The sequence below is a fragment of the Eucyclogobius newberryi genome, unplaced genomic scaffold, assembly GCF_026437365.1.
Source record: "Eucyclogobius newberryi isolate DKJ021-1_F unplaced genomic scaffold, fEucNew1.0.hap1 SCAF_43, whole genome shotgun sequence".
NCBI lineage: Eukaryota > Metazoa > Chordata > Actinopteri > Gobiiformes > Gobiidae > Eucyclogobius > Eucyclogobius newberryi.
In genome coordinates this window covers 49,022-73,353 of record NW_027316090.1, presented here as the reverse complement: position 1 = coordinate 73,353, position 24,332 = coordinate 49,022, and the positions used below count along the sequence as shown (strand labels likewise).

Below are 24,332 nucleotides of genomic sequence, written 5' to 3'. Positions count from 1 at the left end.
GCCCTTTAGTCCACGCCTCTCAGGCCCTTTAGTCCACGCCTCTGAAGCCCTTTAGTCCACGCCTCTCAGGCCCTTTAGTCCACGCCTCTGAAGCCCTTTAGTCCACGCCTCTCAGGCCCTTTAGTCCACGCCTCTGAAGCCCTTTAGTCCACGCCTCTCAGGCCCTTTAGTCCACGCCTCTCAGGCCCTTTAGTCCACGCCTCTGAAGCCCTTTAGTCCACGCCTCTCAGGCCCTTTAGTCCACGCCTCTGAAGCCCTTTAGTCCACGCCTCTCAGGCCCTTTAGTCCACGCCTCTGAAGCCCTTCAGTCCACGCCTCTCAGGCCCTTTAGTCCACGCCTCTCAGGCCCTTTAGTCCACGCCTCTCAGGCCCTTTAGTCCACGCCTCTGAAGCCCTTTAGTCCACGCCTCTGAAGCCCTTTAGTCCACGCCTCTGAAGCCCTTTAGTCCACGCCTCTCAGGCCCTTTAGTCCACGCCTCTGAAGCCCTTCAGTCCACGCCTCTCAGGCCCTTTAGTCCACGCCTCTGAAGCCCTTTAGTCCACGCCTCTGAAGCCCTTTAGTCCACGCCTCTCAGGCCCTTTAGTCCACGCCTCTGAGGCCCTTTAGTCCACGCCTCTGAAGCCCTTTAGTCCACGCCTCTGAAACCCTTTAGTCCACGCCTCTGAGGCCCTTTAGTCCACGCCTCTGAGGCCCTTTAGTCCACGCCTCTGAAGCCCTTTAGTCCACGCCTCTGAAACCCTTTAGTCCACGCCTCTGAAACCCTTTAGTCCACGCCTCTGAGGCCCTTTAGTCCACGCCTCTGAAGCCCTTTAGTCCACGCCTCTGAAACTCTTTAGTCCACGCCTCTGAAGCCCTTTAGTCCACGCCTCTCAGGCCCTTTAGTCCACGCCTCTCAGGCCCTTTAGTCCACGCCTCTGAAGCCCTTTAGTCCACGCCTCTCAGGCCCTTTAGTCCACGCCTCTGAAGCCCTTTAGTCCACGCCTCTCAGGCCCTTTAGTCCACGCCTCTGAAGCCCTTTAGTCCACGCCTCTCAGGCCCTTTAGTCCACGCCTCTGAAGCCCTTTAGTCCACGCCTCTGAAGCCCTTTAGTCCACGCCTCTCAGGCCCTTTAGTCCACGCCTCTCAGGCCCTTTAGTCCACGCCTCTCAGGCCCTTTAGTCCACGCCTCTGAAGCCCTTTAGTCCACGCCTCTGAAGCCCTTTAGTCCACGCCTCTGAAGCCCTTTAGTCCACGCCTCTCAGGCCCTTTAGTCCACGCCTCTGAAGCCCTTTAGTCCACGCCTCTCAGGCCCTTTAGTCCACGCCTCTGAAGCCCTTCAGTCCACGCCTCTCAGGCCCTTTAGTCCACGCCTCTGAAGCCCTTTAGTCCACGCCTCTGAAGCCCTTTAGTCCACGCCTCTCAGGCCCTTTAGTCCACGCCTCTGAGGCCCTTTAGTCCACGCCTCTGAAGCCCTTTAGTCCACGCCTCTGAAACCCTTTAGTCCACGCCTCTGAGGCCCTTTAGTCCACGCCTCTGAGGCCCTTTAGTCCACGCCTCTGAAGCCCTTTAGTCCACGCCTCTGAAACCCTTTAGTCCACGCCTCTGAAACCCTTTAGTCCACGCCTCTGAGGCCCTTTAGTCCACGCCTCTGAAGCCCTTTAGTCCACGCCTCTGAAACTCTTTAGTCCACGCCTCTGAAGCCCTTTAGTCCACGCCTCTCAGGCCCTTTAGTCCACGCCTCTGAAGCCCTTTAGTCCACGCCTCTCAGGCCCTTTAGTCCACGCCTCTCAGGCCCTTTAGTCCACGCCTCTCAGGCCCTTTAGTCCACGCCTCTGAAACTCTTTAGTCCACGCCTCTCAGGCCCTTTATTTCACGCCTCTGAAACCCTTTAGTCCACGCCTCTCAGGCCCTTTAGTCCACGCCTCTCAGGCCCTTTAGTCCACGCCTCTGAAGCCCTTTAGTCCACGCCTCTCAGGCCCTTTAGTCCACGCCTCTCAGGCCCTTTAGTCCACGCCTCTGAAGCCCTTTAGTCCACACCTCTGAAGCCCTTTAGTCCACGCCTCTGAGGCCGTTTAGTCCACGCCTCTGAAGCCCTTTAGTCCACGCCTCTCAGGCCCTTTAGTCCACGCCTCTGAAGCCCTTCAGTCCACGCCTCTCAGGCCCTTTAGTCCACGCCTCTGAAGCCCTTTAGTCCACGCCTCTGAAGCCCTTTAGTCCACGCCTCTCAGGCCCTTTAGTCCACGCCTCTGAGGCCCTTTAGTCCACGCCTCTGAAGCCCTTTAGTCCACGCCTCTGAAACCCTTTAGTCCACGCCTCTGAGGCCCTTTAGTCCACGCCTCTGAGGCCCTTTAGTCCACGCCTCTGAAGCCCTTTAGTCCACGCCTCTGAAACCCTTTAGTCCACGCCTCTGAAACCCTTTAGTCCACGCCTCTGAGGCCCTTTAGTCCACGCCTCTGAAGCCCTTTAGTCCACGCCTCTGAAACTCTTTAGTCCACGCCTCTGAAGCCCTTTAGTCCACGCCTCTCAGGCCCTTTAGTCCACGCCTCTCAGGCCCTTTAGTCCACGCCTCTGAAGCCCTTTAGTCCACGCCTCTCAGGCCCTTTAGTCCACGCCTCTGAAGCCCTTTAGTCCACGCCTCTCAGGCCCTTTAGTCCACGCCTCTGAAGCCCTTTAGTCCACGCCTCTCAGGCCCTTTAGTCCACGCCTCTGAAGCCCTTTAGTCCACGCCTCTGAAGCCCTTTAGTCCACGCCTCTCAGGCCCTTTAGTCCACGCCTCTCAGGTCCTTTAGTCCACGCCTCTCAGGCCCTTTAGTCCACGCCTCTGAAGCCCTTTAGTCCACGCCTCTGAAGCCCTTTAGTCCACGCCTCTGAAGCCCTTTAGTCCACGCCTCTCAGGCCCTTTAGTCCACGCCTCTGAAGCCCTTTAGTCCACGCCTCTCAGGCCCTTTAGTCCACGCCTCTGAAGCCCTTCAGTCCACGCCTCTCAGGCCCTTTAGTCCACGCCTCTGAAGCCCTTTAGTCCACGCCTCTGAAGCCCTTTAGTCCACGCCTCTCAGGCCCTTTAGTCCACGCCTCTGAGGCCCTTTAGTCCACGCCTCTGAAGCCCTTTAGTCCACGCCTCTGAAACCCTTTAGTCCACGCCTCTGAGGCCCTTTAGTCCACGCCTCTGAGGCCCTTTAGTCCACGCCTCTGAAGCCCTTTAGTCCACGCCTCTGAAACCCTTTAGTCCACGCCTCTGAAACCCTTTAGTCCACGCCTCTGAGGCCCTTTAGTCCACGCCTCTGAAGCCCTTTAGTCCACGCCTCTGAAACTCTTTAGTCCACGCCTCTGAAGCCCTTTAGTCCACGCCTCTCAGGCCCTTTAGTCCACGCCTCTCAGGCCCTTTAGTCCACGCCTCTGAAGCCCTTTAGTCCACGCCTCTGAAGCCCTTTAGTCCACGCCTCTCAGGCCCTTTAGTCCACGCCTCTCAGGCCCTTTAGTCCACGCCTCTGAAGCCCTTTAGTCCACGCCTCTGAAGCCCTTTAGTCCACGCCTCTCAGGCCCTTTAGTCCACGCCTCTCAGGCCCTTTAGTCCACGCCTCTGAAGCCCTTTAGTCCACGCCTCTGAAGCCCTTTAGTCCACGCCTCTCAGGCCCTTTAGTCCACGCCTCTGAGGCCCTTTAGTCCACGCCTCTGAAGCCCTTTAGTCCACGCCTCTGAAACCCTTTAGTCCACGCCTCTGAGGCCCTTTAGTCCACGCCTCTGAGGCCCTTTAGTCCACGCCTCTGAAGCCCTTTAGTCCACGCCTCTGAAACCCTTTAGTCCACGCCTCTGAAACCCTTTAGTCCACGCCTCTGAGGCCCTTTAGTCCACGCCTCTGAAGCCCTTTAGTCCACGCCTCTGAAACTCTTTAGTCCACGCCTCTGAAGCCCTTTAGTCCACGCCTCTCAGGCCCTTTAGTCCACGCCTCTCAGGCCCTTTAGTCCACGCCTCTGAAGCCCTTTAGTCCACGCCTCTCAGGCCCTTTAGTCCACGCCTCTGAAGCCCTTTAGTCCACGCCTCTCAGGCCCTTTAGTCCACGCCTCTGAAGCCCTTTAGTCCACGCCTCTGAAGCCCTTTAGTCCACGCCTCTCAGGCCCTTTAGTCCACGCCTCTCAGGTCCTTTAGTCCACGCCTCTCAGGCCCTTTAGTCCACGCCTCTGAAGCCCTTTAGTCCACGCCTCTGAAGCCCTTTAGTCCACGCCTCTGAAGCCCTTTAGTCCACGCCTCTCAGGCCCTTTAGTCCACGCCTCTGAAGCCCTTCAGTCCACGCCTCTCAGGCCCTTTAGTCCACGCCTCTGAAGCCCTTTAGTCCACGCCTCTGAAGCCCTTTAGTCCACGCCTCTCAGGCCCTTTAGTCCACGCCTCTGAGGCCCTTTAGTCCACGCCTCTGAAGCCCTTTAGTCCACGCCTCTGAAACCCTTTAGTCCACGCCTCTGAGGCCCTTTAGTCCACGCCTCTGAGGCCCTTTAGTCCACGCCTCTGAAGCCCTTTAGTCCACGCCTCTGAAACCCTTTAGTCCACGCCTCTGAAACTCTTTAGTCCACGCCTCTGAGGCCCTTTAGTCCACGCCTCTGAAGCCCTTTAGTCCACGCCTCTGAAACTCTTTAGTCCACGCCTCTGAAGCCCTTTAGTCCACGCCTCTCAGGCCCTTTAGTCCACGCCTCTCAGGCCCTTTAGTCCACGCCTCTGAAGCCCTTTAGTCCACGCCTCTCAGGCCCTTTAGTCCACGCCTCTCAGGCCCTTTAGTCCACGCCTCTGAAGCCCTTTAGTCCACGCCTCTGAAGCCCTTTAGTCCACGCCTCTCAGGCCCTTTAGTCCACGCCTCTCAGGCCCTTTAGTCCACGCCTCTGAAACCCTTTAGTCCACGCCTCTGAAGCCCTTTAGTCCACGCCTCTGAGGCCCTTTAGTCCACGCCTCTGAAGCCCTTTAGTCCACGCCTCTGAAACCCTTTAGTCCACGCCTCTGAAACCCTTTAGTCCACGCCTCTGAGGCCCTTTAGTCCACGCCTCTGAAGCCCTTTAGTCCACGCCTCTGAAACTCTTTAGTCCACGCCTCTGAAGCCCTTTAGTCCACGCCTCTCAGGCCCTTTAGTCCACGCCTCTCAGGCCCTTTAGTCCACGCCTCTGAAGCCCTTTAGTCCACGCCTCTCAGGCCCTTTAGTCCACGCCTCTGAAGCCCTTTAGTCCACGCCTCTCAGGCCCTTTAGTCCACGCCTCTGAAGCCCTTTAGTCCACGCCTCTCAGGCCCTTTAGTCCACGCCTCTGAAGCCCTTTAGTCCACGCCTCTGAAGCCCTTTAGTCCACGCCTCTCAGGCCCTTTAGTCCACGCCTCTCAGGCCCTTTAGTCCACGCCTCTCAGGCCCTTTAGTCCACGCCTCTGAAGCCCTTTAGTCCACGCCTCTGAAGCCCTTTAGTCCACGCCTCTGAAGCCCTTTAGTCCACGCCTCTCAGGCCCTTTAGTCCACGCCTCTGAAGCCCTTTAGTCCACGCCTCTCAGGCCCTTTAGTCCACGCCTCTGAAGCCCTTCAGTCCACGCCTCTCAGGCCCTTTAGTCCACGCCTCTGAAGCCCTTTAGTCCACGCCTCTGAAGCCCTTTAGTCCACGCCTCTCAGGCCCTTTAGTCCACGCCTCTGAGGCCCTTTAGTCCACGCCTCTGAAGCCCTTTAGTCCACGCCTCTGAAACCCTTTAGTCCACGCCTCTGAGGCCCTTTAGTCCACGCCTCTGAGGCCCTTTAGTCCACGCCTCTGAAGCCCTTTAGTCCACGCCTCTGAAACCCTTTAGTCCACGCCTCTGAAACCCTTTAGTCCACGCCTCTGAGGCCCTTTAGTCCACGCCTCTGAAGCCCTTTAGTCCACGCCTCTGAAACTCTTTAGTCCACGCCTCTGAAGCCCTTTAGTCCACGCCTCTCAGGCCCTTTAGTCCACGCCTCTGAAGCCCTTTAGTCCACGCCTCTCAGGCCCTTTAGTCCACGCCTCTCAGGCCCTTTAGTCCACGCCTCTCAGGCCCTTTAGTCCACGCCTCTGAAACTCTTTAGTCCACGCCTCTCAGGCCCTTTATTTCACGCTTCTGAAACCCTTTAGTCCACGCCTCTCAGGCCCTTTAGTCCACGCCTCTCAGGCCCTTTAGTCTACGCCTCTGAAGCCCTTTAGTCCACGCCTCTCAGGCCCTTTAGTCCACGCCTCTCAGGCCCTTTAGTCCACGCCTCTGAAGCCCTTTAGTCCACACCTCTGAAGCCCTTTAGTCCACGCCTCTGAGGCCGTTTAGTCCACGCCTCTGAAGCCCTTTAGTCCACGCCTCTCAGGCCCTTTAGTCCACGCCTCTGAAGCCCTTCAGTCCACGCCTCTCAGGCCCTTTAGTCCACGCCTCTGAAGCCCTTTAGTCCACGCCTCTGAAGCCCTTTAGTCCACGCCTCTCAGGCCCTTTAGTCCACGCCTCTGAGGCCCTTTAGTCCACGCCTCTGAAGCCCTTTAGTCCACGCCTCTGAAACCCTTTAGTCCACGCCTCTGAGGCCCTTTAGTCCACGCCTCTGAGGCCCTTTAGTCCACGCCTCTGAAGCCCTTTAGTCCACGCCTCTGAAACCCTTTAGTCCACGCCTCTGAAACCCTTTAGTCCACGCCTCTGAGGCCCTTTAGTCCACGCCTCTGAAGCCCTTTAGTCCACGCCTCTGAAACTCTTTAGTCCACGCCTCTGAAGCCCTTTAGTCCACGCCTCTCAGGCCCTTTAGTCCACGCCTCTCAGGCCCTTTAGTCCACGCCTCTGAAGCCCTTTAGTCCACGCCTCTCAGGCCCTTTAGTCCACGCCTCTGAAGCCCTTTAGTCCACGCCTCTCAGGCCCTTTAGTCCACGCCTCTGAAGCCCTTTAGTCCACGCCTCTCAGGCCCTTTAGTCCACGCCTCTGAAGCCCTTTAGTCCACGCCTCTGAAGCCCTTTAGTCCACGCCTCTCAGGCCCTTTAGTCCACGCCTCTCAGGTCCTTTAGTCCACGCCTCTCAGGCCCTTTAGTCCACGCCTCTGAAGCCCTTTAGTCCACGCCTCTGAAGCCCTTTAGTCCACGCCTCTGAAGCCCTTTAGTCCACGCCTCTCAGGCCCTTTAGTCCACGCCTCTGAAGCCCTTTAGTCCACGCCTCTCAGGCCCTTTAGTCCACGCCTCTGAAGCCCTTCAGTCCACGCCTCTCAGGCCCTTTAGTCCACGCCTCTGAAGCCCTTTAGTCCACGCCTCTGAAGCCCTTTAGTCCACGCCTCTCAGGCCCTTTAGTCCACGCCTCTGAGGCCCTTTAGTCCACGCCTCTGAAGCCCTTTAGTCCACGCCTCTGAAACCCTTTAGTCCACGCCTCTGAGGCCCTTTAGTCCACGCCTCTGAGGCCCTTTAGTCCACGCCTCTGAAGCCCTTTAGTCCACGCCTCTGAAACCCTTTAGTCCACGCCTCTGAAACCCTTTAGTCCACGCCTCTGAGGCCCTTTAGTCCACGCCTCTGAAGCCCTTTAGTCCACGCCTCTGAAACTCTTTAGTCCACGCCTCTGAAGCCCTTTAGTCCACGCCTCTCAGGCCCTTTAGTCCACGCCTCTCAGGCCCTTTAGTCCACGCCTCTGAAGCCCTTTAGTCCACGCCTCTGAAGCCCTTTAGTCCACGCCTCTCAGGCCCTTTAGTCCACGCCTCTCAGGCCCTTTAGTCCACGCCTCTGAAGCCCTTTAGTCCACGCCTCTGAAGCCCTTTAGTCCACGCCTCTCAGGCCCTTTAGTCCACGCCTCTCAGGCCCTTTAGTCCACGCCTCTGAAGCCCTTTAGTCCACGCCTCTGAAGCCCTTTAGTCCACGCCTCTCAGGCCCTTTAGTCCACGCCTCTGAGGCCCTTTAGTCCACGCCTCTGAAGCCCTTTAGTCCACGCCTCTGAAACCCTTTAGTCCACGCCTCTGAGGCCCTTTAGTCCACGCCTCTGAGGCCCTTTAGTCCACGCCTCTGAAGCCCTTTAGTCCACGCCTCTGAAACCCTTTAGTCCACGCCTCTGAAACCCTTTAGTCCACGCCTCTGAGGCCCTTTAGTCCACGCCTCTGAAGCCCTTTAGTCCACGCCTCTGAAACTCTTTAGTCCACGCCTCTGAAGCCCTTTAGTCCACGCCTCTCAGGCCCTTTAGTCCACGCCTCTCAGGCCCTTTAGTCCACGCCTCTGAAGCCCTTTAGTCCACGCCTCTCAGGCCCTTTAGTCCACGCCTCTGAAGCCCTTTAGTCCACGCCTCTCAGGCCCTTTAGTCCACGCCTCTGAAGCCCTTTAGTCCACGCCTCTGAAGCCCTTTAGTCCACGCCTCTCAGGCCCTTTAGTCCACGCCTCTCAGGTCCTTTAGTCCACGCCTCTCAGGCCCTTTAGTCCACGCCTCTGAAGCCCTTTAGTCCACGCCTCTGAAGCCCTTTAGTCCACGCCTCTGAAGCCCTTTAGTCCACGCCTCTCAGGCCCTTTAGTCCACGCCTCTGAAGCCCTTCAGTCCACGCCTCTCAGGCCCTTTAGTCCACGCCTCTGAAGCCCTTTAGTCCACGCCTCTGAAGCCCTTTAGTCCACGCCTCTCAGGCCCTTTAGTCCACGCCTCTGAGGCCCTTTAGTCCACGCCTCTGAAGCCCTTTAGTCCACGCCTCTGAAACCCTTTAGTCCACGCCTCTGAGGCCCTTTAGTCCACGCCTCTGAGGCCCTTTAGTCCACGCCTCTGAAGCCCTTTAGTCCACGCCTCTGAAACCCTTTAGTCCACGCCTCTGAAACTCTTTAGTCCACGCCTCTGAGGCCCTTTAGTCCACGCCTCTGAAGCCCTTTAGTCCACGCCTCTGAAACTCTTTAGTCCACGCCTCTGAAGCCCTTTAGTCCACGCCTCTCAGGCCCTTTAGTCCACGCCTCTGAAGCCCTTTAGTCCACGCCTCTCAGGCCCTTTAGTCCACGCCTCTCAGGCCCTTTAGTCCACGCCTCTGAAGCCCTTTAGTCCACGCCTCTGAAGCCCTTTAGTCCACGCCTCTCAGGCCCTTTAGTCCACGCCTCTCAGGCCCTTTAGTCCACGCCTCTGAAGCCCTTTAGTCCACGCCTCTGAAGCCCTTTAGTCCACGCCTCTGAAGCCCTTTAGTCCACGCCTCTGAAGCCCTTTAGTCCACGCCTCTCAGGCCCTTTAGTCCACGCCTCTGAGGCCCTTTAGTCCACGCCTCTGAAGCCCTTTAGTCCACGCCTCTGAAACCCTTTAGTCCACGCCTCTGAGGCCCTTTAGTCCACGCCTCTGAAGCCCTTTAGTCCACGCCTCTCAGGCCCTTTAGTCCACGCCTCTGAATTGTTTTCTGACTCATTTGTCCGTCTCATTCTGTGTCTCCTTCTGTTTCCTCATTCACCTGTGTCCAGATCTCATCTCTGAAATGCAAACAGGTAAACAGGTCCTCAGGTCCTGGTTTAGTCCTGGTTTAGTCCAGGTTTAGTCCTGGTTTAGTCCTGGTTTAGTCCTGGTTTAGTCCTGGTTTAGACCTGGTTTAGTCCTGGTTTAGTCCTGGTTTAGACCTGGTTTAGTCCTGGTTTAGTCCTGGTTTAGACCTGGTTTAGTCCTGGTTTAGTCCTGGTTTTCCCTTCCTTTGGCCTTGTTCCTCGTCAGTTGCTATGGAAACCCTCTTAGAGCTTTAACTCAACTGCACAGACTTTAAAGAACTTAAAGGATTTAAAAGCTCCTCTCAGGGACAGAAAGGACCGTTTTGGATGGTGAACGTTAACATCAGGTCCATGTTCTGCTGTGCAGAGGTCCATGTTCTGCTGTGCAGAGGTCCATTTTCTCCTGTGCAGAGGTCCATGTTCTCCTGTGCAGAGGTCCATGTTCTGCTGTGCAGAGGTCCATGTTCTGCTGTGCAGAGGTCCATGTTCTGCTGAGCAGAGGTCCATGTTCTCCTGTGCAGAGGTCCATGTTCTCCTGTGCAGAGGTCCATGTTCTGCTGTGCAGAGGTCCATGTTCTGCTGAGCAGAGGTCCATGTTCTGCTGTGCAGAGGTCCATGTTCTCTTGTGCAGAGGTCCATGTTCTCCTGTGCAGAGGTCCATGTTCTGCTGTGCAGAGGTCCATGTTCTGCTGTGCAGAGGTCCATGTTCTGCTGAGCAGAGGTCCATGTTCTCCTGTGCAGAGGTCCATGTTCTCCTGTGCAGAGGTCCATGTTCTGCTGTGCAGAGGTCCATGTTCTGCTGAGCAGAGGTCCATGTTCTGCTGTGCAGAGGTCCATGTTCTCTTGTGCAGAGGTCCATGTTCTCCTGTGCAGAGGTCCATGTTCTGCTGAGCAGAGGTCCATGTTCTCCTGTGCAGAGGTCCATGTTCTCCTGTGCAGAGGTCCATGTTCTCCTGTGCAGAGGTCCATGTTCTGCTGTGCAGAGGTCCATGTTCTTCTATGCAGAGGTCCATGTTCTCCTGTGCAGAGGTCCATGTTCTGCTGAGCATGATAATAGTTTTTTCTGAGCAGTTGAGCTGAAGACTAAAGTGTTTCTGCTCTGATTTCCTGTCTAGACTACATTTCCCAGCATGCATCTCTCTATAGTCACTGGTAGATAAACTCTGGTCTCTGATTGGTCCTAACGCTGTTCTGATTGGTCCAGGGCCCCGGCTCTGTGTTGGCTCCGCCCCTCCTACTCAGCGCCATGACGACGGAGACGGTTTGTGAGCGCGTGCAGACGATGGCGGGACTGGACGCAACTATGATCCCACAGTACAGCGCCACCATCAGGAAGGTGAGGCCACTGCAACTGGTCCTTACTGGTCCTGACCTGGTTCTTACTGGTCCTTACTGGTCCTGACCTGGTCCTGACCTGGTCCTGACTTGGTCCTTACTGGTTCCTGTTGGTTCTTACTGGTTCTTACTGGTCCTTACTGGTTCTTATTGGTCCTTATTGGTCCTTATTGGTCCTTACTGGTTCTGCTGGTTCTTGCTGGTTCTTGCTGGTTCTTGCTGGTTCTTGCTGGTTCTTGCTGGTTCTTGCTGGTTCTTACTGGTTCTTACTGGTCCTTGCTGGTCCTTGCTGGTCCTTACTGGTTCTTACTGGTCCTTACTGGTTCTTGCTGGTTCTTACTGGTTCTTACTGGTCCTTGCTGGTCCTTACTGGTCCTTGCTGGTCCTTGCTGGTCCTTGCTGGTTATTACTGGTTCTTGCTGGTTCTTACTGGTTCTTGCTGGTCCTTACTGGTTCTTGCTGGTTCTTGCTGGTTCTTACTGGTCCTGACCTGGTCCTGACTTGGTCCTTATTGGTCCTTACTGGTTCCTGTTGGTTCTTACTGGTTCTTACTGGTCCTTACTGGTTCTTACTGGTCCTTACTGGTTCTTGCTGGTTCTTACTGGTCCTTGCTGGTTCTTGCTGGTTCTTGCTGGTCCTTGCTGGTCCTTACTGGTTCTTGCTGGTCCTTACTGGTCCTTACTGGTTCTTGCTGGTTCTTGCTGGTTCTTGCTGGTTCTTGCTGGTTCTTGCTGGTTCTTACTGGTTCTTGCTGGTTCTTGCTGGTTCTTACTGGTCCTTGCTGGTCCTTGCTGGTCCTTACTGGTTCTTACTGGTCCTTACTGGTTCTTGCTGGTTCTTACTGGTTCTTACTGGTCCTTGCTGGTCCTTACTGGTCCTTGCTGGTCCTTGCTGGTTATTACTGGTTCTTGCTGGTTCTTACTGGTTCTTGCTGGTCCTTACTGGTTCTTGCTGGTTCTTGCTGGTTCTTACTGGTTCTTGCTGGTCCTTACTGGTTCTTGCTGGTTCTTACTGGTCCTTGCTGGTCCTTACTGGTCCTTACTGGTTCTTGCTGGTCCTTACTGGTCCTTACTGGTTCTTGCTGGTTCTTACTGGTTCTTGCTGGTTCTTACTGGTCCTTACTGGTTCTTGCTGGTTCTTGCTGGTCCTTACTGGTCCTTACTGGTTCTTGCTGGTTCTTACTGGTTCTTACTGGTTCTTGCTGGTTCTTGCTGGTTCTTGCTGGTTCTTACTGGTCCTTGCTGGTCCTTGCTGGTTCTTACTGGTTCTTACTGGTTCTTGCTGGTTCTTGCTGGTTCTTACTGGTCCTTGCTGGTCCTTACTGGTCCTTGCTGGTCCTTGCTGGTTATTACTGGTTCTTGCTGGTTCTTACTGGTTCTTGCTGGTCCTTACTGGTTCTTGCTGGTTCTTGCTGGTTCTTACTGGTTCTTGCTGATCCTTACTGGTTCTTGCTGGTTCTTACTGGTCCTTGCTGGTCCTTACTGGTCCTTACTGGTTCTTGCTGGTCCTTACTGGTTCTTGCTGGTTCTTACTGGTTCTTGCTGGTTCTTACTGGTCCTTAGTGGTTCTTGCTGGTTCTTACTGGTCCTTGCTGGTCCTTGCTGGTCCTTACTGGTTCTTGCTGGTCCTTACTGGTTCTTGCTGGTTCTTGCTGGTTCTTGCTGGTTCTTACTGGTCCTTGCTGGTCCTTGCTGGTTCTTACTGGTTCTTACTGGTCCTTACTGGTTCTTGCTGGTTCTTGCTGGTTCTTACTGGTTCTTGCTGGTTCTTGCTGGTTCTTACTGGTTCTTACTGGTTCTTGCTGGTTCTTGCTGGTTCTTACTGGTTCTTACTGGTTCTTACTGGTCTTTGCTGGTTCTTACTGCTGGTTCTGTGTTTCAGGCGAACATAAACGGTCGAGTTCTTTCTCAGTGCAACATCGACGAGCTGAAGAAAGAGATGAACATGAACTTTGGAGACTGGCAACTGTTCAGAGCGGCTGTGAGTACTGCAAATACTACTGCAAATACTACTGCAAATACTGCTAATACTACTGCAAATACTACTGCAAATACTGCTAATACTACTGCAACTGTTCAGAGCGGCTGTGAGTACTGCAAATACTACTGCAAATACTACTGCAAATACTGCTAATACTACTGCAAATACTACTGCAAATACTGCTAATACTACTGCAACTGTTCAGAGCGGCTGTGAGTACTGCAAATACTACTGCAAATACTACTGCAAATACTGCTAATAATACTGCAAATACTACTGCAAATACTGCTAATACTACTGCAACTGTTCAGAGCGGCTGTGAGTACTGCAAATACTACTGCAAATACTACTGCAAATACAACTGCAAATACAACTGCAAATACTGCAAATACTACTGCAAATACTACTGCAAATACTGCTAATACTACTGCAACTGTTCAGAGCGGCTGTGAGTACTGCAATTACTACTGCAAATACTACTGCAAATACTGCTAATACTACTGCAAATACTACTGCAAATACTGCTAATACTACTGCAACTGTTCAGAGCGGCTGTGAGTACTGCAAATACTACTGCAAATACTACTGCAAATACTGCTAATACTACTGCAAATACTACTGCAAATACTGCTAATACTACTGCAACTGTTCAGAGCGGCTGTGAGTACTGCAAATACTACTGCAAATACTACTGCAAATACTGCTAATACTACTGCAAATACTACTGCAAATACTGCTAATACTACTGCAACTGTTCAGAGCGGCTGTGAGTACTGCAAATACTACTGCAAATACTGCTAATACTACTGCAAATACTACTGCAAATACTGCTAATACTACTGCAACTGTTCAGAGCGGCTGTGAGTACTGCAAATACTACTGCAAATACTACTGCAAATACTGCTAATACTACTGCAATTGTTCAGAGCGGCTGTGAGTACTGCAAATACTACTGCAAATACTGCTAATACTACTGCAAATACTACTGCAAATACTGCAAATACTACTGCAAATACTACTGCAAATACAACTGCAAATACTGCAAATACTACTGCAAATACTACTGCAAATACTGCTAATACTACTGCAACTGTTCAGAGCGGCTGTGAGTACTGCAAATACTACTGCAAATACTGCTAATACTACTGCAAATACTACTGCAAATACTGCTAATACTACTGCAACTGTTCAGAGCGGCTGTGAGTACTGCAAATACTACTGCAAATACTACTGCAAATACTGCTAATACTACTGCAATTGTTCAGAGCGGCTGTGAGTACTGCAAATACTACTGCAAATACTGCTAATACTACTGCAAATACTACTGCAAATACTACTGCAAATACTACTGCAAATACTACTGCAAATACTACTGCAAATACAACTGCAAATACTGCAAATACTACTGCAAATACTACTGCAAATACTACTGCAAATACTACTGCAAATACTGCTAATACTTCTGCAAATACTACTGCAAATACTGCTGCAAATACTACTGCAAATACTGCTGCAAATACTGCAAATACTGCAAATACAACTGCAAATACTGCAAATACTACTGCAAATACTGCAAATACTACTGCAAATCCTGCAAATACTACTGCAAATACTACTGCAAATACTACTACTGCAAATACTGCAAATACTACTGCAAATACTACCACTGCAAATCTACTGCAAATACTGCAAATACTACTGCAAAAATTCAGAGCGGCTGTGAGTACTGCAAATACTAAATCAAATCAAATCAATATATTTTTGTAAGGCCCAAAATCACAAGAACAGTCGCCTCTGAGGCAGAATCAACAATGTCTGTGGGGACGAGGGACGATGTCCCAGGTCCTCTGTCCTTAGCTCCTCCTTCTGTCCTTAGCTCCTCCTTCTGCAGGAAAAACTACAAAAACCCTCCTTGGGACAAAGTATAAACCTGGGTTAGTTCCTGTGAAGGAGGATGTGACTCTCACAGACGTGAGGGAGACTGGAGCTGGACCCACTCTTCAGGCAGATGAGGGACCGTCCACACGGGGCAGGGACACTTCACCAGGAGAGGGACATCTGGGTCCACAGGTCCTCAGGAGTGAGACAAAGAAGGCGGTGAACAGTTTGCAAGTGGAATTAAAAAATAAATATTGTTTGATAGAATAAGTCAGAAGAAGAGGACAGAGCTCATACTTCCCCCTGAGTTGCTGCTAGGGCAGCGGAGCTGAAGCTGTGGGTTTATGTTTCTGATCCTAACTACTCTGACCATAAGTCATTTCGAAGAGGAACGTTTTAAGCCTGGACTTAAATGAAGAGACTGTGTCAGCATATTTAACATGGGCCGGAGCTGATTCCATAACACAGGAGCTTGGGAGCTAAACGCTCTACCTCCTACAGTACTTTTAGAGACTCTTGGGACCACCAGAAGGCCGGCATTCTGAGAGTGAAGAGCTCTGATTGGATGAGATGGTTCTAGAGCATCTTTGAGGTGGGAGGGGCCATGTCATTTATGGCTTTGTAAATCAGGAGGAGGAGTTTAAATTTGATTCTAAACAGGACAGGAGCCAGTGAAGAGACTCCAGCACCGGCGTAATGTGCTCTCTTCTTTTTGTTCCTGTTTGTAATCTTGCTGCTGCATTTTGAACCAGTTAAAGCTTTTTATGGAGCTTTTAGGACCTGCTGTGAGCAGGAGTTACAGGAGAATCTAGACGTTACAAATGCAGGAGACGTTTTTCAGCTTCACTTTTAGGCCGGATTCTTCTGATTTTGGCTCTTGTTGTGCAAATGGAAAGAGTCTGTTTTACAAGCTTTATTTATATGAGCTTTAAATGAGAGCTCCTGGTCCAATAAGACTCTGAGGTTTCTTACAGTAGAACTGGAGGCTTCACTGACATTGTCCAGTGTGACTATCTGCTCAGATAGAGCGTCTCGTAGATGCTTAGGATCAGCACAATGACCTCCAGCACAATGACCTCCAGCACAATGACCTCCAGCACAATGACCTCCAGCACAATGACCTCCTGCACAATGACCTCCTGCACAATGACCTCCTGCACAATGACCTCCTGCACAATGACCTCCAGCACAATGACCTCCAGCACAATGACCTCGGTTTGTTCAGGGTTAAGAAGCAGATCATTAAGTGTCCTCCAGGTTTTTATCTCCTTCACACGAGCTCTAAGTCTGTCTCCTTGATCGCTCTGATCAGGTTCATTGATAAATACAGCTGAGTGTTAATGCCATGTGACCTGATCATGTGACCTGATCATGTGACCTGATCATGTTGCCTAACGGCAGCATATAAAGAGTAAACAGAATTGGACCGAGTACTGACCCCTGTGGCACACCGTAAATTACTTTAGAGCCTTGTGAGGAGCTCTGGTTTACATGAACAAATTGGAACCTATCAGATAGATAGGATTTAAACCAGCTGAGGGCGGGGCCTCTGAGGGCTTCTGCTGTGGTGGGCTCTGAACCCTGCTGTGGTGGGCTCTGAACCCTGCTGTGGTGGGCTCTGAACCCTGACTGGAAAACTTGAAATAAGTTATTGTCCTGCAGGTGGCGACAAAGCTTTGTCCAGGATTTTCGAGACAAAGGGAAGATTTGAAATAGGTCTGTAGTTTACCAATAGTTCAGGATCTAGATGAGTCTTTTTCAGAAGAGGTTTAATGACGTCATGTTTGAAGGACGTGGAACATAAACACTTTCTACTGAAGTATTTATTATATTCAGAATAGGGTCTATAATTAGGGGGAGAATGTCTTTGAGGAGCTTGGAATGGGGTCTAGGACACAAGTGGAGCTTTTAGAGGACATAAGGGCTGAAGTTCTCTCTCTTGATCAACAGCTGTGAACCTTTCTAAGTTTACAGCTGGATTTATATGGGACGTTAGATTTACAGCTTGGGCTAGTTCAGGGCTAATAGCGGGGGTAATTTCATCTAATTTATCTCTGATTGTTTTTATTTTATTGTTAAAAAATAGGAGGAAATCATCAGAGCTAAGTGTAGCTGGGAGTGAGGGCTCTACTGCTGTGACAGTGTGTTACCATGGTTACAGCGCTGAAAAGGAATTTAGTGTTACTTTTGTTGACTTCTATTAGATGTGAATAATATCTGGTTCTGGCCTCACACGGAGCTGCTGACAGGACAGGAGCAACTTTTCCTGCTTTTAGAGATTCTTCTGTGAGAGCGACGAAATAATCCCTCTAACTTTCTAACTCTTTGTTTATGTGAACGCAGTTCTTGGTTGTACCAGGAGGAGGCGCTTTGACCTAATGACCTTCTGTTTTAACGGCGCGACAACGTCAAGAGCAGACTTCAGAGAATTCACATGACATGATCACATGACATGAGCACATGACATGAGCACATGACATGATCACATGACCTGAGCACATGACATGATCACATGACACGATCACATGACCTGAGCACATGACATGATCACATGACATGATCACATGACATGAGCACATGACATGATCACATGACATGATCACATGACATGATCACATGACCTGAGCACATGACATGATCACATGACATGATCACATGACATGATCACATGACGTGATCACATGACATGATCACATGACATGATCACATGACGTGATCACATGACATGATCACATGACATGATCACATGACATGATCACATGACATGATCACATGACATGAGCACATGACATGATCACATGACATGATGACATGATCACATGACATGAGCACATGACATGATCACATGACTTGAGCACATGACTTGAGCACATGACATGATCACATGACATGATCACATGACTTGAGCACATGACATGATCACATGACATGATCACATGACTTGAGCACATGACTTGAGCACATGACATGATCACATGACACAATCACATGACATGATCACATGACATGATCACATGACTTGAGCACATGACATGATCACATGACACAATCACATGACATGATCACATGACTTGAGCACATGACTTGAGCACATGACATGATCACATGACACAATCACATGACATGATCACATGACATGATCACATGACTTGAGCACATGACATGAGCACATGACATGATCACATGACATGATCACATGACTTGAGCACATGACATGATCACATGACATGATCACATGACATTGTGACGGAGCCAGTCCGTCTTTAACTGGTGTCGGCGCTTATTTGCTGAGCAGCCGCGCGGCCCTTCATGCCCGCGCACTTTCCAACACACACTCATACATTCCCCGCTCCCCGCGTTTCCCTCTGTTTCATTCATTCGCATCAGACGCTACACACGCTTCTTTCCCCGCACTCCTCCCTCACTAATCCACCAAGGCTGCACACTTGCGCGCGTTAGGTTAAGTCTAAGCACACACACGTCAATTGTTGCCTGTTTTGTCACGAAAGCCGCGCTCCGCCGATGCGTCGCGTTGGGTCGAAACCGAGCCAGGACTTCCTGGAAGTTTAAATGGAGCTGTTCACACTGTGGTGCTGACCATGTGACACCGGGTATTCTATGTGTTTTATATTGCTTTATTTTGAACATGTGTATATAATTAATGATGTATTATGTTGTAGGAAGAGGCCACAACAGTTTATTGTCAGTTTATTTGGGATTTGAATTATCTAGTTCTTTTGCTCAGTGGGAGGGGCAAGTGAGGAATAAAGGGAGCCGCTCTTGGCTGTGGGAGGAGTCTGTCTCCAACAACAGAGAAGGAAACAGTGTGAGAGAGAGAGAGTAAAAGAGAGAACGAGTTAAAGTTGAACTCATAGTTGGAACTCTGTAAATATATGTTTTTGGATTTTTGGACCTTTTTGCTCACTGTATATATTTCTTCACTGTTGCACTATTTTTGCACTTCGGTTTTGGCACAATAAATCCACCTGAGCACTTGAAATCTGACTTCGCCATATTTTTGAGAGAGAGCCCCGCTACAGACATGAGCACATGACATGATCACATGACCTGAGCACATGACATGATCACATGACATGAGCACATGACATGATCACATGACATGAGCACATGACATGAGCACATGACATGAGCACATGACATGAGCACATGACATGATCACATGACATGATCACATGACATGAGCACATGACATGATCACATGACATGAGCACATGACATGATCACATGACATGAGCACATGACATGATCACATGACATGAGCACATGACATGATCACATGACATGATCACATGACATGATCACATGACCTGAGCACATGACATGATCACATGACATGAGCACATGACATGATCACATGACATGAGCACATGACATGATCACATGACATGAGCACATGACATGATCACATGACCTGAGCACATGACATGATCACATGACATGATCACATGACCTGAGCACATGACATGATCACATGACATGAGCACATGACATGATCACATGACATGAGCACATGACATGATCACATGACATGAGCACATGACATGAGCACATGACATGATCACATGACATGATCACATGACATGATCACATGACCTGAGCACATGACATGATCACATGACATGAGCACATGACATGATCACATGACATGAGCACATGACATGATCACATGACATGAGCACATGACATGATCACATGACCTGAGCACATGACCTGAGCACATGACATGATCACATGACATGAGCACATGACATGATCACATGACATGAGCACATGACATGAGCACATGACATGATCACATGACATGAGCACATGACATGATCACATGACATGATCACATGACCTGAGCACATGACATGATCACATGACATGAGCACATGACATGATCACATGACATGAGCACATGACATGATCACATGACATGAGCACATGACATGATCACATGACATGAGCACATGACATGATCACATGACCTGAGCACATGACCTGAGCACATGACATGATCACATGACATGATCACATGACATGATCACATGACATGATCACATGACCTGAGCACATGACATGATCACATGACATGAGCACATGACATGATCACATGACATGAGCACATGACATGATCACATGACATGAGCACATGACATGATCACATGACCTGAGCACATGACCTGAGCACATGACATGATCACATGACATGAGCACATGACATGATCACATGACATGAGCACATGACATGAGCACATGACATGATCACATGACATGAGCACATGACATGATCACATGACATGATCACATGACCTGAGCACATGACATGATCACATGACATGAGCACATGACATGATCACATGACATGAGCACATGACATGATCACATGACATGAGCACATGACATGATCACATGACCTGAGCACATGACCTGAGCACATGACATGATCACATGACATGAGCACATGACATGATCACATGACATGAGCACATGACATGATCACATGACATGAGCACATGACATGATCACATGACATGATCACATGACCTGAGCACATGACATGATCACATGACATGATCACATGACCTGAGCACATGACATGAGCACATGACATGATCACATGACATGAGCACATGACATGATCACATGACATGATCACATGACATGATCACATGACATGATCACATGACCTGAGCACATGACATGAGCACATGACATGATCACATGACATGATCACATGACATGATCACATGACCTGATCACATGACACGATCACATGACATGTCTCTGAATATTGGCTCTATTATTTCCTTGAATTTTGAGATAGATTTTTCAGATATTGTCCTTTTCATTATAACTTTATTCTGTGGGACTGGATGATCTTTAAGAATAAACTGAAATGTAATTATGAAATGATCTGACAATATAGAGTTTTGAGGGAGACAATGAGGTCACTAATCTCTGTTCCATACGTTAGGTCAGATCCAGAGTGTGAGTCGCTTTATTTACATTCTGAGTGAAACCAATGCTGTCTAACAAGGCGCTGAAGGCATTACTGAGAGCGTCATCACTCACGTTCACCTGGATATTAAAGTCTCCAGCTATAACTATTTTATCCCAGGCTAACACTAAGTTTGATATAAAGTCAGAAAACTCTGTTACTACTGCAAATACTGCACATACTACTGCAAATACTGCAAATACCACTGCAAATACTGCAAATACTACTACCGCATATACTGCAAATACTGCTGCAAATCCTGCAAATACTACTGCAAATACTGCTGCAAATACTACTGCAAATACTGCTGCAAATACTGCTGCAAATACTGCAAATACTACTGCAAATACTACTGCAACTGTTCAGAGAGGCTGAGTACTGCAAATACCGCAAAGACTACTCCAAATACTACAATACTACTGCAAATACTACAGCAAATACTACTGCAAGTACTGCAAATAGTACTGCAAATACTACTGCGAATACTACTGCAAATACTGCAAATACTACTTCAAATACTACTGCACATACTACTGCAAATACTGCAAATACTACTGCAACTTTTCAGAGCGGCTGTGAGTACTGCAAATACTACTGCAAATACTGCTAATACTACTGCACATACTACTGCAAATACTGCAAATACTACTGCAAATCCTGCAAATACCACTGCAAATACTGCAAATACTACTACTGCAAATACCACTGCAAATACTGCAAATACTACTACTGCAAATACTGCTGCAAATACTGCAAATACTACTGCAAATACTGCAAATACTACTGCAAATACTGCAAATACTGCAAATACTACTGCAAATACTACTGCAAATACTGCAAATACGCAAATGCTGCAAATACGCAAATACTGCAAATACTACTGCAAATACTACTGCAACTGTTCAGAGCGGCTGTGAGTACTGCAAATACTGCAAAGACTACTCCAAATACTACTGCAAATACTACAATACTACTGCAAATACTGCAAATAGTGAAACCTATGCTGTCTAACAAGGCGCTGAAGGCATTACTGAGAGAGTCATCACTCACGTTCACCTGGATATTAAAGTCTCCAGCTATAACTATTTTATCCCAGGCTAACACTAAGTTTGATATAAAGTCAGAAAACTCTGTTACTACTGCACATACTACTGCAAATACTTCAAATACTACTGCAAATCCTGCAAATACTACTACTGCAAATACTGCAAATACCACTGCAAATACTACTACTGAAAATACTGCAAATACTGCTGCAAATCCTGCAAATACTACTGCACATACTACTGCAAATACTGCAAAAACTACTGCAAATCCTGCAAATACCACTGCAAATACTGCAAATACTACTACTGCAAATACTGCTGCAAATCCTGCAAATACTGCAAATACTACTGCATATACTACTACAAATACTACTGCAAATACTGCAAATACTACTGCAAATCCTGCAAATACCACTGCAAATACTGCAAATACTACTACTGCAAATACTGCTGCAAATCCTGCAAATACCACTGCAAATACTGCAAATACTACTACTGCACATACTACTGCAAATACTGCAAATACTACTGCAAATCCTGCAAATACCACTGCAAATACTGCAAATACTACTACTGCAAATACTGCTGCAAATCCTGCAAATACTACTGCACATACTACTGCAAATACTGCAAAAACTACTGCAAATCCTGCAAATACCACTGCAAATACTGCAAATACTACTACTGCAAATACTGCAAATACTGCTGCAAATCCTGCAAATACTACTGCAAATACTACTGCAAATCCTGCAAATACCACTGCAAATACTGCAAATACTACTACTGCAAATACTGCTGCAAATCCTGCAAATACTGCAAATACTACTGCATATACTACTGCAAATACTACTGCAAATACTGCAAATACTACTGCAAATCCTGCAAATACCACTGCAAATACTGCAAATACTACTACTGCAAATACTGCTGCAAATCCTGCAAATACCACTGCAAATACTGCAAATACTACTACTGCACATACTACTGCAAATACTGCAAATACTACTGCAAATCCTGCAAATACCACTGCAAATACTGCAAATACTACTACTGCAAATACTGCTGCAAATCCTGCAAATACTACTGCACATACTACTGCAAATACTGCAAAAACTACTGCAAATCCTGCAAATACCACTGCAAATACTGCAAATACTACTACTACAAATACTGCAAATACTGCTGCAAATCCTGCAAATACTACTGCAAATACTACTGCAAATACTGCAAATACTACTGCAAATACTGCAAATACGCAAATACTGCAAATACTACTGCAAATACTGCAAATACTACTGCAAATACTACTGCAACTGTTCAGAGCGGCTGTGAGTACTGCAAATATTGCAAAGACTATTCCAAATACTACTGCAAATACTACAATACTACTGCAAATACTACAGCAAATACTACTGCAAGTACTGCAAATAGTACTGCAAATACTACTGCGAATACTGCAAATACTACTGCAAATCCTGCAAATACCACTGCAAATACTGCAAATACTACTACTGCTACTACTGCAAATACTGCTGCAAATCCTGCAAATACTACTGCAAATACTGCAAATACTACTGCAAATACTGCAAATACTGCAAATACTACTGCAAATACTGCAAATACTACTGTAAATACTGCAAATACTACTGCAACTGTTCAGAGCGGCTGTGAGTACTGCAAATACTGCAAAGACTACTCCAAATACTACTGCAAATACTACAATACTACTGCAAATACTACAGCAAATACTACTGCAAATACTGCAAATAGTGAAACCTATGCTGTCTAACAAGGCGCTGAAGGCATTACTGAGAGAGTCATCACTCACGTTCACCTGGATATTAAAGTCTCCAGCTATAACTATTTTATCCCAGGCTAACACTAAGTTTGATATAAAGTCAGAAAACTCTGTTACTACTGCACATACTACTGCAAATACTGCAAATACTACTGCAAATACTGCAAATACCACTGCAAATACTGCAAATACTACTACCGCATATACTGCAAATACTGCTGCAAATCCTGCAAATACTACTGCAAATACTGCTGCAAATACTGCTGCAAATACTGCAAATACTACTGCAAATACTACTGCAAATACTACTGCAACTGTTCAGAGAGGCTGTGAGTACTGCAAATACTGCAAAGACTACTCCAAATACTACAATACTACTGCAAATACTACAGCAAATACTACTGCAAGTACTGCAAATAGTACTGCAAATACTACTGCGAATACTACTGCAAATACTGCAAATACTACTGCAAATACTACTGCAAATACTACTGCAAATACTACTGCAACTTTTCAGAGCGGCTGTGAGTACTGCAAATACTACTGCAAATACTGCTAATACTACTGCACATACTACTGCAAATACTGCAAATACTACTGCAAATCCTGCAAATACCACTTCAAATACTGCAAATACTACTACTGCAAATACTGCAAATACTGCTGCAAATACTGCAAATACTACTGCAAATACTGCAAATACTACTGCAAATACTACTGCAAATACTGCAAATACTACTGCAAATACTGCAAATACTACTGCAAATACGCAAATGCTGCAAATACTACTGCAAATACTGCAAATACTACTGCAAATACTACTGCAACTGTTCAGAGCGGCTGTGAGTACTGCAAATACTGCAAAGACTGCTCCAAATACTACTGCAAATACTACAATACGACTGCAAATACT

The 24,332-nt window shown here is 48.4% G+C and overlaps 1 protein-coding gene across 1 annotated transcript in view; it reads left to right on the top strand.

Moving 5' to 3' along the window:
* Positions 1–24,332, top strand: part of LOC140379595 (kinase D-interacting substrate of 220 kDa B-like) — a 219,615-nt gene that overhangs the window by 180,270 nt on the left and 15,013 nt on the right. Inside the window, exons 25-27 of the mRNA XM_072464278.1 lie at positions 9,361–9,384; positions 10,583–10,714; positions 12,595–12,693. Of these exons, the coding sequence (XP_072320379.1) occupies positions 9,361–9,384; positions 10,583–10,714; positions 12,595–12,693 (255 nt within the window). The remainder of the gene's footprint in view (positions 1–9,360; positions 9,385–10,582; positions 10,715–12,594; positions 12,694–24,332) is intronic.